General features: G+C 47.1%; 1 protein-coding gene across 5 annotated transcripts in view; it reads right to left on the bottom strand.

The window, feature by feature from the left end:
* Positions 1 to 539: 539 nt before the first annotated feature.
* Nup214 (nucleoporin 214) overlaps positions 540 to 12,118 on the bottom strand; it is an 84,098-nt gene continuing 72,519 nt past the window's right edge. For 3 of the 5 annotated variants that reach the window (XM_031369772.1, XM_031369768.1, XM_031369769.1), the window contains 4 exons: positions 10,588 to 10,740; positions 1,851 to 1,990; positions 1,125 to 1,149; positions 540 to 806 (listed from right to left, as the gene is read on the bottom strand). In XM_031369772.1, the coding sequence (XP_031225632.1) occupies positions 565 to 806; positions 1,125 to 1,149; positions 1,851 to 1,990; positions 10,588 to 10,740 (560 nt within the window). In that variant the 3' untranslated portion in view covers positions 540 to 564. Of the gene's footprint in view, positions 807 to 1,124; positions 1,150 to 1,850; positions 1,991 to 5,433; positions 5,606 to 10,587; positions 10,741 to 12,118 lie in introns of all 5 variants that reach the window. The other 2 variants (XM_031369770.1, XM_031369771.1) reach the window with 1 other exon arrangement.

Below are 12,118 nucleotides of genomic sequence, written 5' to 3'. Positions count from 1 at the left end.
AAGGAGCAGAACATGCCAGGCCTCAAAGATAACGCACCCAGAGAAAGAAGCATGTCTAAAATGGACTCGCACACTGTCCAAGCCTGCAGCACCCTGTTGGTGATGTCCTCCCAAGTCGTGGGTCCCAGTGAAGGATGTGCTGTTTGCAGGTCTCTGCAAATGCTGAGAATGGAGACGATCAGCAGACTGCCTCTCCACTCAGAAGAACTGGCAGCAAGTGCACAGCATGCAGGAGCAGAGACGGCAGCAGGTGACAGGCAGCTCAGCTCCTGAATCTCTGGTCTGTTTGCCATACCTGACTCAGAACTGGCTGTGAAGAAAGGCGCACTTCCCAAGTGCACAGAGGGCCTCACAGGAGCCTTACAGAGAACCAAAGAACATGTGGCATAGACATTAAGGTGGGGCCTCTGAAAAGTGTCTGCTAACATGAAGCCTATTTTCCATGTAGAGAGCTCTACCCAGAATGCCACTGGGCAGAGCTTATCTTCTCGAAGCCATAGGAACTTCTCTGGCTGTGACCCAAATAAACACCCAGATGATCTGTGCAGAACCAGCCCAAACACTTTAATAGCAGACAAAAACCTTGATGTAAAATTTGAAATCGGGGAACAGGCAGTTAGTTAAGCATTGCTGAGCTTTGGTCTCCAATGTTTCTTCCTGGCTGAGCGTTTTCATGAGAAAGTTCTTTTGAAAGTCTGTTGCTGTGGGCTCTGGGAGAGTGGAGAGATGCACACAGGAGCTCACAGGAACTTGAGGGAATGCTGACATTGGCTCAGCTTCTCCAGCCGCCAAAGCCCTGGACAGAACTGCAAGAAGTGTAGAGTGGATCAACACAGAAGCCTGGAGCCTTCAAGTAGCAGGTAGCTGGAGACACTACCACAGAAATGAGGGAAGTGTCTCCAAACCTTGCTGCCCAGAAGGCTAATCATCTCCTACACAGCCTCCAGTCAGCAGCCCCAAACCCAACACCTGCTGCTAACCGGGCCCTTTAGTACAGCTCTGAAAACAGAAACACCAGATCACACAAGTCCAGCAAGGACGAGACTCCCCCACCCCTTCTCGCGCAGGGCTTTTTGACTCTAGTAGTTAAGTGAGGGCAGAGCACAGGGTAGACAACTACTTACGAGTTAGACGATCCAAAGGTGAATGCTGAAAAACAGAAAGGAGGATGTCAGAGACGAGAGCCAAGGGCCTCTCAGCTGGGCAGGCTCTGTCCTGCTTGGTTCCTGACAAGCCTTCCCCAATCCTGTTTCTACTAAAAGACCGAGGGTACGGTCAGCTCATCCTCCCAAGCCACTGGCTCTACTGGGTTCAGAAGCATTACCTCACTATTTCAGGTTTCCTCAATCCTGGCTGCAGGTAAAGATCTGTGCACTGCCGCCCTGTATCATTTTATGAGGAACAACTGTTTTTCTTTTTATTGATATCAATCTGATTCCTTTCCTTTTGAGACCAGAAAAGCAGACACTCTAGGTTTGGCTCAGATGCCACACAGTTCTGAGCATCAGTCAGCCTCTGCAGTCTAAAGTGCTGAGTTCTGTGTGAGGCCAGCACAGAACACATATATTTGCTCTCTGAAGATGCAGAGCAATGTACAGATACAAGACACAGGAGGGTCTTACACCCTGTCTTTGACTACAAGGCCTTGTAAGCATGCCATTATCTGTAGTTCTAAAGTTCTAAGAGAAAGTGAACTCAGTCATTTCTTTGGATTTGTCAGAAATGGTACAATGTTGCCAGTCTACTTAAAGGATGTTGTTGTATTTTTTTGTTACTTCAACTTTTAAGACACTGGGCTGAGTGGCCAGGAACACCTATTTCTCTAGGGAGGAAAGAACACAGCTGTTTACCTCCTGTGCCCGATCCAAACCCAGAGAATCCACTGCTTGGGGTCCCAAAGCCTGATGTCTGCTGGGACAAGGACCCGAAGGTGGGTGCATTCTGACTGGCGAGGGTACCGAAGGATGCAGTGTTGCTGCTGCTCCCGAACCTGGGTGTGGTGAGAAAGGGACAGGATTAGTATGGCCCTAGTCCTCATGCTGCCCACACCTCACTCACTGTCACCAGTCTTGAATGTATCACACAGGATTTGTGGTGACAAGCTTGGACGGAGTCAAAAGACTCAGAGGAAACTAGCTTTCAGCCCAGAGTAAGCCTTTACTGTGGCTCTGGGAAGGAAGAGATCAGAAATGTAGTGTTTCTGGAGATCTACCCCAGTGCAGACATGAGCTCTTAGAACTGAACAACTCCAGGTCCTGGAGAACACACAAGGCGCTTCCCACTCTCCTCCCGGACACCTTCACTAAGAGTGATATTCTCATCTCTTTACCACCTGCGTGGTACTGCTTTAGAGACTCTATGTTGCCTAGGTTGACCTCAAATACTACTCCTGCTTCACCCTCCTGAGGACTGGTTTCACAAGCTAGTGCTATGGAGTCTGGTGATTCTCCTCATTTTATTATTTGCTGGGATGCGCATTGACACACCTGGTTATACAGTGTGGAAACACGAACCAAGGCTTCCTGAGTGCTCAGCACGTCTCTCTCATTGAGCTACACGCCCAGCTCTCTAATCACTTATACAGTCTTTCCTTCTACCATGGGTTTGAGGCATCACCTTCCATGGAGAGTGCTTTTACTTCTAAGCCTAGCACAGGCCTATCTGTTTTAATGACTTGGTAAAGGGCCCTCTGTATATGAAGGTAGTCATTGTGTTTCCATTTCGTGTGTGTGAGGGGACATTTTCCAAGTTATTTCACTCAGAATTGTGTTTCATAAAAATCAGTAAATATAAGAAGCAATGGAGAAATGCTACATTTTCTCTCCTGCTCCCTCACTTAGAACAATCCTCATTCAAAGGCTTTCCTTCCAGATTTGGTTGAGCAAATGGGGTTGAAGATATAACCAAAAACATTTTGAGAGGTTCAGTGGGGCCCCCTGAGAGATCGGTGGGGGGGAGGAGCTGGTGTTTCTTGGAAGAAGAGACAGGACCTGGGTAAATGCCCAAGTTACAAAGGGAAGCCAGGCAGTCCCCGCCCCTCATGCACCAGGTCCTCTCCTGCACTGTTCCCAGGTGATCTGGCTGTCCCTGTGCTCCTATTCTAGGGGTGATCCAAGATCTTTGTCAGGGTCAGAGTTAGGATGGCACCAGTGACCAGGCACATAATTGTCTTTCCAGAGATTGAATGTCTGTGACAGTAACGTCTTACTAGCCTTAGAAACTGTGCCAGCCAGCCACTCCTCTGAGATCCTGCGTGCGTGCATCAGCCTAAGTGCTATGCTTTGGGAGCTGGCCGCCTCAGTTTTACAGACAGGGTTTCGGTGAGACCTGGGCTGAGGTTCAGTGTCTGGCAAGCCCCAGAGACATGCCTCCTCAGAATGGGAACCCCAACCACATGCTGCCCTGCTCAGCTTTTTATGCAGGTGCTGGGGATTGGACTCAGGTCTTCATGCTTTTGTAGTATTTATTGACTGAACTATTTCCCAAGCTCTGTTTTTTGTTTTTGTTTTTGTTAAAGATTTATTTATTTATTTCATATATGTGAGTACACTGTAGCTGTCTTCACACAAACCAGAAGAGGACATTGGATCCCATTACATATGGTTGTGAGCCATCACGTGAGTGCTGGGAATTGAACTCAGGGCCTCTGGAAGAGCAATCAGTGCTCTTAACTGCTGAGCCATCTCTCCAGCCCCCCAGCTCTATTTTTTTTTTTTTTTTTTTTTTTTAGACAGGGTTTCTCTCTATAGCCCTGGCTGTCCTGTAACTCACTGTGTAGACCAGGCTGTCCTGGAACTCAGAAATCTGCCTGCCTTTGCCTCCCAAGTGCTGGGATGAAAGGCATGCGCCACCACCGCCCTCTAGCTCTATTTTTAATTCCTTATTATTACTATTTGGCACAGGGTCTTCCTATGTAGCCTATGCTGACTTTAGAGTCCACAACCCTTCTTCCTCAGCATCCTGAATAGGTGCATGTTACCCATGTGGGGAAACACTAGCACTGTGAAGGTGGTGCTGGGGACTCACTTAGGACTGTGAGGGTGCCCAGTAAGTGTCTACCACTGAGCTACACTTACCACCCTGAAGAGGCTTCTCTACTGGCAAAGCAAACAGCTGTTTTCAAGTAACTTAACAAAACTTCAAGACTCTAGTGTATACAGATGGAGTCCATCCAGAACTGTGCAAAACACAGGCTTAGAGCTCTTCTCAACTCTCTCTTCTGAAAGTTCTCTTTAACTGTTGTTCTTGGAGTTTCCCAAGGAGAAATGACCAAGATTCCTTAGCCTGAACGAGAAATCTAAGGAGTGCCTGTGCTCTTGCATGCTCTTTTTTTTTTTTTTTTTTTGGTTTTTTGAGACAGGGTTTCTCTGTGTAGCCCTGGCTGTCCTGGAACTCACTCTGTAGACCAGGCTGGCCTCGAACTCAGAAATCCGCCTGTCTCTGCCTCCCAAGTGCTGGGATTAAAGGCGTGCGCCACCACTGCCTGGCTCTTGCATGCTCTTCCTGAGCGCTCTAGAACCCCTCTGTGGAGCCAGGTTTGCTAAGAACATGCTCTCTTTCCAGGATAAAGCTGTTCTCCTGTCTCATGTCCGATACCCATGTTACTCTTCACCTGCAGATCTCTGTCCTGAGCTGAGCACAGAGTATGATGAGCCTGTGTGGGCCTCCTGTAGGCATCAGTGTCTCCTTCAAATGAGGCACTCTGTAGAAATCATCACATATATTTAGATGAGATGATACAGTGCAGCAAAGGTGATTTCTTTTCTTGAGGTTCTGGCAACCAGACTAAAATTCTAGGGTCATTAGAAGAAACTTCCCCTTCTTTTTGGTATTTTAATCTTTAATTAATTTTTATTTTATGTACATTATTATTTCGCCTGCACGTACATCTGTATGAGAGCATCAGGTCTTGGAGTTACAGACAATTGTAAGCTGCCATGTGGGTGCTAGAATTTGAACCCAGGTCCCCTGGAAGATAGGTCAGTGCTCTTAACTGCTCAGTTGACTCTCCAGGCCCTGCCAAGGGATTTTCTAATGAGGATGTGTATGTATAGGATACAGACCAGCCAAGAGAACAGCAGTTCCAGTTTGTGTCCTAGGACACATAGGACTTGTTTGCTAAAGGCTAACTGGCACCTCAAGAGAACAATCCTAATTCTTTCTTCAGGACTTTCTAATACAAGGACCACCTGAGAAACAGGCCTGGCTGCAGCCAAACCTGATCCAGAGAACAGCGTACTGAGAGCCAGCAAATGCTGTGGGCAATGCAATATGCCTTGTCCTAGAGAAAAAGGAATATCCTAGCAACTTTCTTGTCTAAGGCAAGGCTGCCAGGTCGTTGTCTGGTTTAGAGAACGTAAGAATGGCAGGCCCTGCTGCTTCCTTAGGGTTGGCACAAGTTTGTGGTTTTCCCAAGTCCCACCTGCAGCTTACCCGAATCCTCCTGCGCTGGCAGCCGCAGTACCCTCTCCGAACACTTTGCCTCCCGTCGAGCCCAGAGGGCTTGTAAAGGCTGGGGCTGAACCGAATGCTGGCACCCCTCCAAACCCAGGGGATCCCCCAAAAGTAGGAGGGCTGCCAAACACTGGAGCAGCACCGAAGCCACCTGAGCAAAACAGAGGCAAACAGAACAGGGAGAAAGAAAAGGAGACAGGAAAGAAGGCATCAAGCAGCCAGAAACCAAATCAAAAGAGGAGAAAGGGAGATAGGGCGTCAGTAATTCCAACACAAGAAGCCAAAAAGCACAATATCCCAACCTCAATCCCTCAGCCAAATGCTCCCCCTACTAGGAGCTGAGGGTCTGTGGCACTAAGAGATCTGAGCAACCTAGTGCCTCCCTGAGGCACGTGGGACTTATATCAAGTCCTGCTGAGAACAAACCACCCTGACCACTCTGCAGGTCCATCCCAGGTTGCTTTCTAGCCCCATGGTTTCTGTGACTCCTCAAAGAAACCCCATGCCCAGAGCCAGTGTCTCAACACAGCAGTGGCAGGATGACAGGCTTTACTGTTTACTATCACACACACACCAGGCTCCTAGTTTCAGGGAAACCCAGCTAATAAAATTGGAGGTTCAAAGCCCCTACCCTGGCAGAACCCATGAACTGGATCACAACAGAAGCAGGGTGATGCATGCTGGCACCCAGCCACACACCTTTTATTTATTTACAGGCGGGTGGCTGTGGGCCTATCACCAATGTCCCTGACTTGCAGCTTAGAGGAATTTTTTTCAAGTACTTTTTTCTGCAGCATCACTATAAAGCACACTGACCCTCCTTTTGGATGAAGGCTACAGTGTAGATTTAACCAGGTGTGAAGACAGCTGTGAGGATGGCCTAAGTGCCCAGATCAGGACTCTAGGCCAATACAGGCAAGAAGGAGACAACAGAACTCCTGGGGTCAGGTCTAGCACCAGGTAGCCTCCTCTGACTGTTCCTGAGGTATCCCCAAACCTCCAAGACTTGCTCTAGTTCTGAGGTTCAGAAGAGAAAGGTAGTGAGGGCATGTGTGCTGAGACAGATGGAGAGGATATGCTCAGACTAGGAGGCAGGGTCATTACTGACAGCAAATCTCCTGTTTCTGCAGCAGATCTGCTTTACTGTCCTCATACCCGCTTCTGCCACCGCGATCAGGAGATCAAATGTAGGGCACAAGTGCAGTCAGCCAAGCGCGGCTGCTACTTGTGACTAAATCGTTCACAGGGCTGCATGTCTAAGGAGATAGTTTCTGCCATAGCTCGTGTTTGGGTTACCATTCTGTATTTTAAAACCCTGAGTGAAATTCCAGGCTGTGCTACGGACTGGTGGCTTACAAACATCAACAGAATGGAAAAAAAAGTGCTAAAAACCATTGTCTTTTAATTATTAAACTGACCACAGATCTAGTTGCACTTTCTTCCTAGACAGACAAGGTTTCATCTCGCACCTCGTATTCAATATTGCTTAGACTACTTGCTGGAATGTGAGCAAAAAATGAGAAGTTTTAATGACCCAGAAATTAACCTGGAGAGGAGCTGGCAGGAGAGTAAGCAGACAGACAGAGACAGGCAGGCAGGCAGGTAGGCACACACAAAAAGGCAAAACAAATTTGGTGCATAGCTAAATGAAAGAGAATGGTTGCTTTGGTCTTAGTTCTGGGGTCAGGCAACTCCCTCCGAACAAGACTAGGGGTTCAGCTGCAGGCCGAATGTCTGAACTACCAACCAAGAAACAGGCTCGCTGGCCAGATACTAAGGTCTCTGGGCCTTCAGGTGTGGTGGCAGCTGCATCGGGGCAGCTCCCACCCTCTCCTGGAGAGCCTGGTCCCTTCTCCAGTTGGTCGCCAAGCTCTCAGAATACCTTCTCATCTAACTTCAGCATGAGAGGTGGCAGAGCTGGGATTGGAACCTCTCATAGCCCTGCCATGTGTGTTCTACTTTCTAACTGACAATGAAATGCCTGTAGACCCCAGTCTAGCTGGCAGTGAGGCCAGGGTAAGGCTTGTCTCCTGTCCTTTCCGTGGTGGCCTCTAATAGTATTAATTCTGATGCAGTGTTTACTGAAGAGAGGACAAGCAGACAAGTTTTCAAAGGCTCATCCAAAGAATCAGCCTGAAATCACTCACAGTGAGAGCTGATGCTGCTCCTTTGAGTGGAAGTCTGACTGACTTACTACAAGCTCCTGACTGGGTGCACCCAGCCTTCTGTACAAGTCCTTCAATCCACCTTCAGGACAGTGGCTCCCTCAGCACCTGGGCAAGCTGAGTGCAGGACAGACATTCTCCTTTGTCTGCTCAGATACCTGGGTCCCTATCAGTCCTCACTCTGGGTGCTCACCAAATAGAAAAACCAGAATTAAGGAAAAAAAAATGTCTAGGTGGGAGGTATATTTTCTCTAAGACAGAAAACACATTTGCCAGCTTCTCAATTTAAATGTACTTGGGACAATTTGGAACACAGAACCAGATCAGAAGAAGTGAAGGAAACATCAGGTGTCTAAAAAGATAGAAAAGGCTCAATAGTTAATAATGTAATGTTTCTCAAATGTTCATGCCTATTTGATTCTAGTGTGTGTATGCCACGAGCTGTGTGGGAGGCCACTGATCAGGAGTCACCCAATTTGTTTTTTTGAGAAAGGTTGCCAAGTGGCCATGCTGACTATCAGTACCACTAGCTCCAAACTTGTCCTTGTAATTAGAGCTAAAAGTTTTGTGGCCTTTTCATTTTTGAATTACTCTGTATGTATTCCCAAACGAAGCTGCAATGCCTATTTCTAGTCCCTGTCACTAAATTCAAGGGAAAAGATGCTAAGAACGAACTAGCAACCTAGGACTAAGCTGTCAAGCCAAGGTCTTAGAAATGAACACAGCACATAACTAGAAGCCATTGCACCCTCAGGGTCACTTTCTAATCTGGGTCAGCCACTCCAAGATCAGTGTCACTTCCTCAGGCAGGGAACTATTCAAAACAGGCCATCCATCCAAGGGCAAACAGTCCTGCCCACTCCCTGAGGGGGACAGATTGCTGGAGGCTCCCTCTCCACAGCACCATCCTGCCCCCTCCCTCTCCACAGCACTACCCTACCCCATCCCAAAACCCTCACTCCAGTCTCCCATCAACAGGACCAGCATTTTGAGCAGCGACAGACCTCAGACAGGAAGGTGACTGAAACTAAGAATGTGTTTCATGGAGCAGGAGAGATGCCTTGGTAGTTAAGAGCAATGGCTGGGGCTGGAGAGATAGGCTCAGTGGTTAAGAACCCTGACTGACTGACTGACTGACTGACTGACTGACTGACTGCTCGCTCTTCCAAAGGCCCTGAGTTCAGGGCTGGAGAGATTGCTCAGAGGTTAAGAGCACTGACTGCTCTTCCAGAGGTCCTGAGTTCAATTCCCAGCAACCACATGGTGGCTCACAACCATCTGTAATGGGATCTGATGCCCTCTTCTGGTGTGTCTGAAGACAGCTACAGTGTACTTATTATTATACAATAATAAATAAATCTTTGGACTGGAGTGAACAGGGCCAACTGGAGTGAGCAGAGGTCCTAAATTCAATTCCCAGCAACCACATGATGGCTTGCAACCATCTGTACAGCTACGGTGTACTCATATACATAAAATAAATCTTAAAAAAAAAAAAAAAAAGAAGAAGAATGGTTGCTCTTTCAGGACCTAGGTTCGATTCCTATACCCATGCAGCAGTTCACAACCATCTATAACTCCAGTTCCAAAGCATCCAACACCATGTTCTGACTTCCATGAACACCAGGCATCCACATGGTACACAGATACACATGAAGGCAAACATCCACACACATAAAATAAACAAACATTATATAACATTTCATACTAATGCATATTGTTCTTTTTAAGACCTTTAAAGAAAGGTGTATAAAAATTATTTAAAAGTTTATAGATGTTTATTTCTAGTAAAAGATGGATGGCCCAAACCCATGATCCCAGAGTCTAGGAGGTTGAAGCCGAAGGATCATGAATTTGGGGCAGCTTCACTTGTATAGGGAGATACTATCTCAGAAAACCACACTCAAACAAAAGTCTAAAACAGTGACTTGGGATGGAAAGGTGACGCAGGGATGAGGGCCTGAGCCTTGAGTGCTGTGGGACAGACTCTCAGAGCCCTGTGCAGCCATATTCCTCTACTCCCCCCACCTTCTTTTGAGTCAGGGTCGGTCTCACACTGTAGACCAAGCTGGACTCAAACTCAGAGATTTGGCTCCATCTGCCCTCCAACTGCTAGGGTTGCAAGAATGCACTGCCATGTTAGATTGATTTTTCTACAATTGTCAAATATTTTGATAGCCTTCCTTGAGAATATTAAATTCTTTTAAGTGGTATATTACATATCCCCTCTTTATAAAAGACATTTGCTTTGTTTTGTTTTATATTTGCAGACATGGCCTCATTATATAGACCAGGATGTCCTTGAATTCAGAGATCCACCTGCCTTTGCCCCTGGAGAGCTGGGATTAAAGGAGTGTGCCACCATGTCTGGTTTCTTTCTTTCTCTCTTATTTTTTTAAATTTTTTTTTCCCAAAGATTTATTTTATTTATATGAGTACACTGTAGCTGTGTTCAGACACAACAGTAGAGGGCATCAGATCCCATTACAGATGGTTGCTGGGAATTAAACTCAGGACCTCTGGAAGAGCAATCAGTGCTCTTAACCACTGAGCCATCTCTCTCTCTCTCTCTCTCTCTCTCTCTCTCTTTTTTTTTTTTTTTGGTTTTTCAAGATAGGGTTTCTCTGTGTAGCCCTGGCTGTCCTGGAACTCATTCTGTAGACGAGGCTGGCCTTGAACTCAGAAATCTGCCTGCCTCTGCCTCCCGCCTCCCAAGTGCTGGGATTAAAGGCGTGCGCCACCACCGCCCAGCTGGTTTCTCTTTTTTTAAAAGCATGTCTTCTGTATTAGAATTGCAGTAGATTCTCAATAAATACAAAAATACATTGGAGAACAGAGTAACTTCTTACAGTAGTCCCAGTTCCTTGAGATAAGCACCCAAGGATGCTGCCTCCAAAGGGGTACCTTACATAAGCTCATGAGTCACTCACACACACACACAGATAAGCATGGGTCACTTGTGGGTTACCTGCTTTATTTGGAGTGGAAAATCCAAAACCTTGGGATGCTACGCTCCCACCGCCAGAGCTGAATGTGCCAGCAGGCTTCTGTTCCCCGAAGGATGAGCTGCCAAACCCTCCAAATGTCTTAGCTCCGCTGTTTCCAAACAGATTAGAGGTATCTAAAGGGAGCAAGAAACAAGTGTGAGGGAGCTTAAATAGGAGGGAGGTACCCCCAGTTACTTCTCAGATGACAGAAGGAAGGCATATCAGCTGAGTATCTGGACAGGAATGATGGCGCAGTCCAGCAGAGCTCCAGATGCTGAGTCTGAAATCACGGACACTCAGGTGCAGGCCTTCCTGGCACGGCTCTAGTTTAGTTTTAGAAGACTAAAGGGCAACAGAGGCCTCACAGCAGGGCTCCTAGAGGTCGTGGTTCATCCCCCAAGAGCAACCAGTGCTTGCCTCCTGTGCTTAAACTTCTATGCAACAAGGCCAGATAGCATCTCTCTCATGTCAAACTACAAGAATCAGAGTCAGAGCAGAGTCTGGTTCACCACAGGGCTGCCAGCATGCTGGCTGCTGCCTGGGCTGTGCAGAGTCGAGCCACTGTTCTCTGGGCTCAGAGGGGAGAGGCAGGGTCAGGACTAAGCCCTGTGTCCTTGCAGCATTTGGATGACTATGTTTTGTTGAAATTTGCTTACATCCTGACACAACAAGGAGAAGCTGCTATGGCTGATGGTGTACACAGTTTATTTTTTTAAAGCTACAAGTATTTTTTTTTTTAGGATTTATTTATTTCATGTATGTGGGTACACTGTAGCTGTCTTTAGACACGCCAGAAGAGGGCATCAGATCCCCATTATAAATGGTTGTGAGCCACCATGTGGTTGTGGGAATTGAACTCAGGACCTCTGCAAGAGCAAGCAGTCAGTGCTCTTACCTGCTGAGCCATCTCTCCAGCCTAGAAGTATTTTCTTAAATGTCTTCACCATGAAGAAATGGTCAATGTTTCAAAAACATTTTTCCTTGGACATGTGTAGACATATACACATGTATGTACAGATATCACATGATACCCCATCAGTATGCACACTTTCATGAAATCAGCTAAAACCAAAGACCCCTTTGTCCTACACTACAGTGGGACAGACTGCGGTTTGCAGCCAGGCCTTGGCTGATCCCTGGATAGCTCTGTGACCTCAAGTAAGAACTCAGCTACCCTATGTGGCAGTGCCCTGACATCAGCATGCCTCCTGCTCCTGCTGCCCTCATAAGGCAAACACAGCAGGTACTCAGGATAGGAAGGACAGCAGCAGGCAGCCCCACCATTTAATCCAGTTGCTCTGGAATGTGACAGAGGATCATCTGTGTCTCCCCATTTTTATGACCAACAATGTTTCTTGGGTCTCTCTTAATGGCTCCATGCTAGTAGTCTGCAGGTTAAAAGCTGTTAGACTGATTAACTGACCTTCGGTGTGTGCATGTGTGTAGGCATTTGTGTGCTACAGCATACACCTTGTGATCAGTTCATTCTTCCCACCATGGGGTTTCTGAGTA

Source organism: Mastomys coucha, unplaced genomic scaffold (genome assembly GCF_008632895.1).
Source record: "Mastomys coucha isolate ucsf_1 unplaced genomic scaffold, UCSF_Mcou_1 pScaffold15, whole genome shotgun sequence".
In the NCBI taxonomy this organism is placed as follows: Eukaryota; Metazoa; Chordata; class Mammalia; order Rodentia; family Muridae; genus Mastomys; species Mastomys coucha.
The sequence above is the reverse complement of the archived record's forward strand: the minus strand, read 5'-3'. Positions and strand labels throughout refer to the sequence as shown.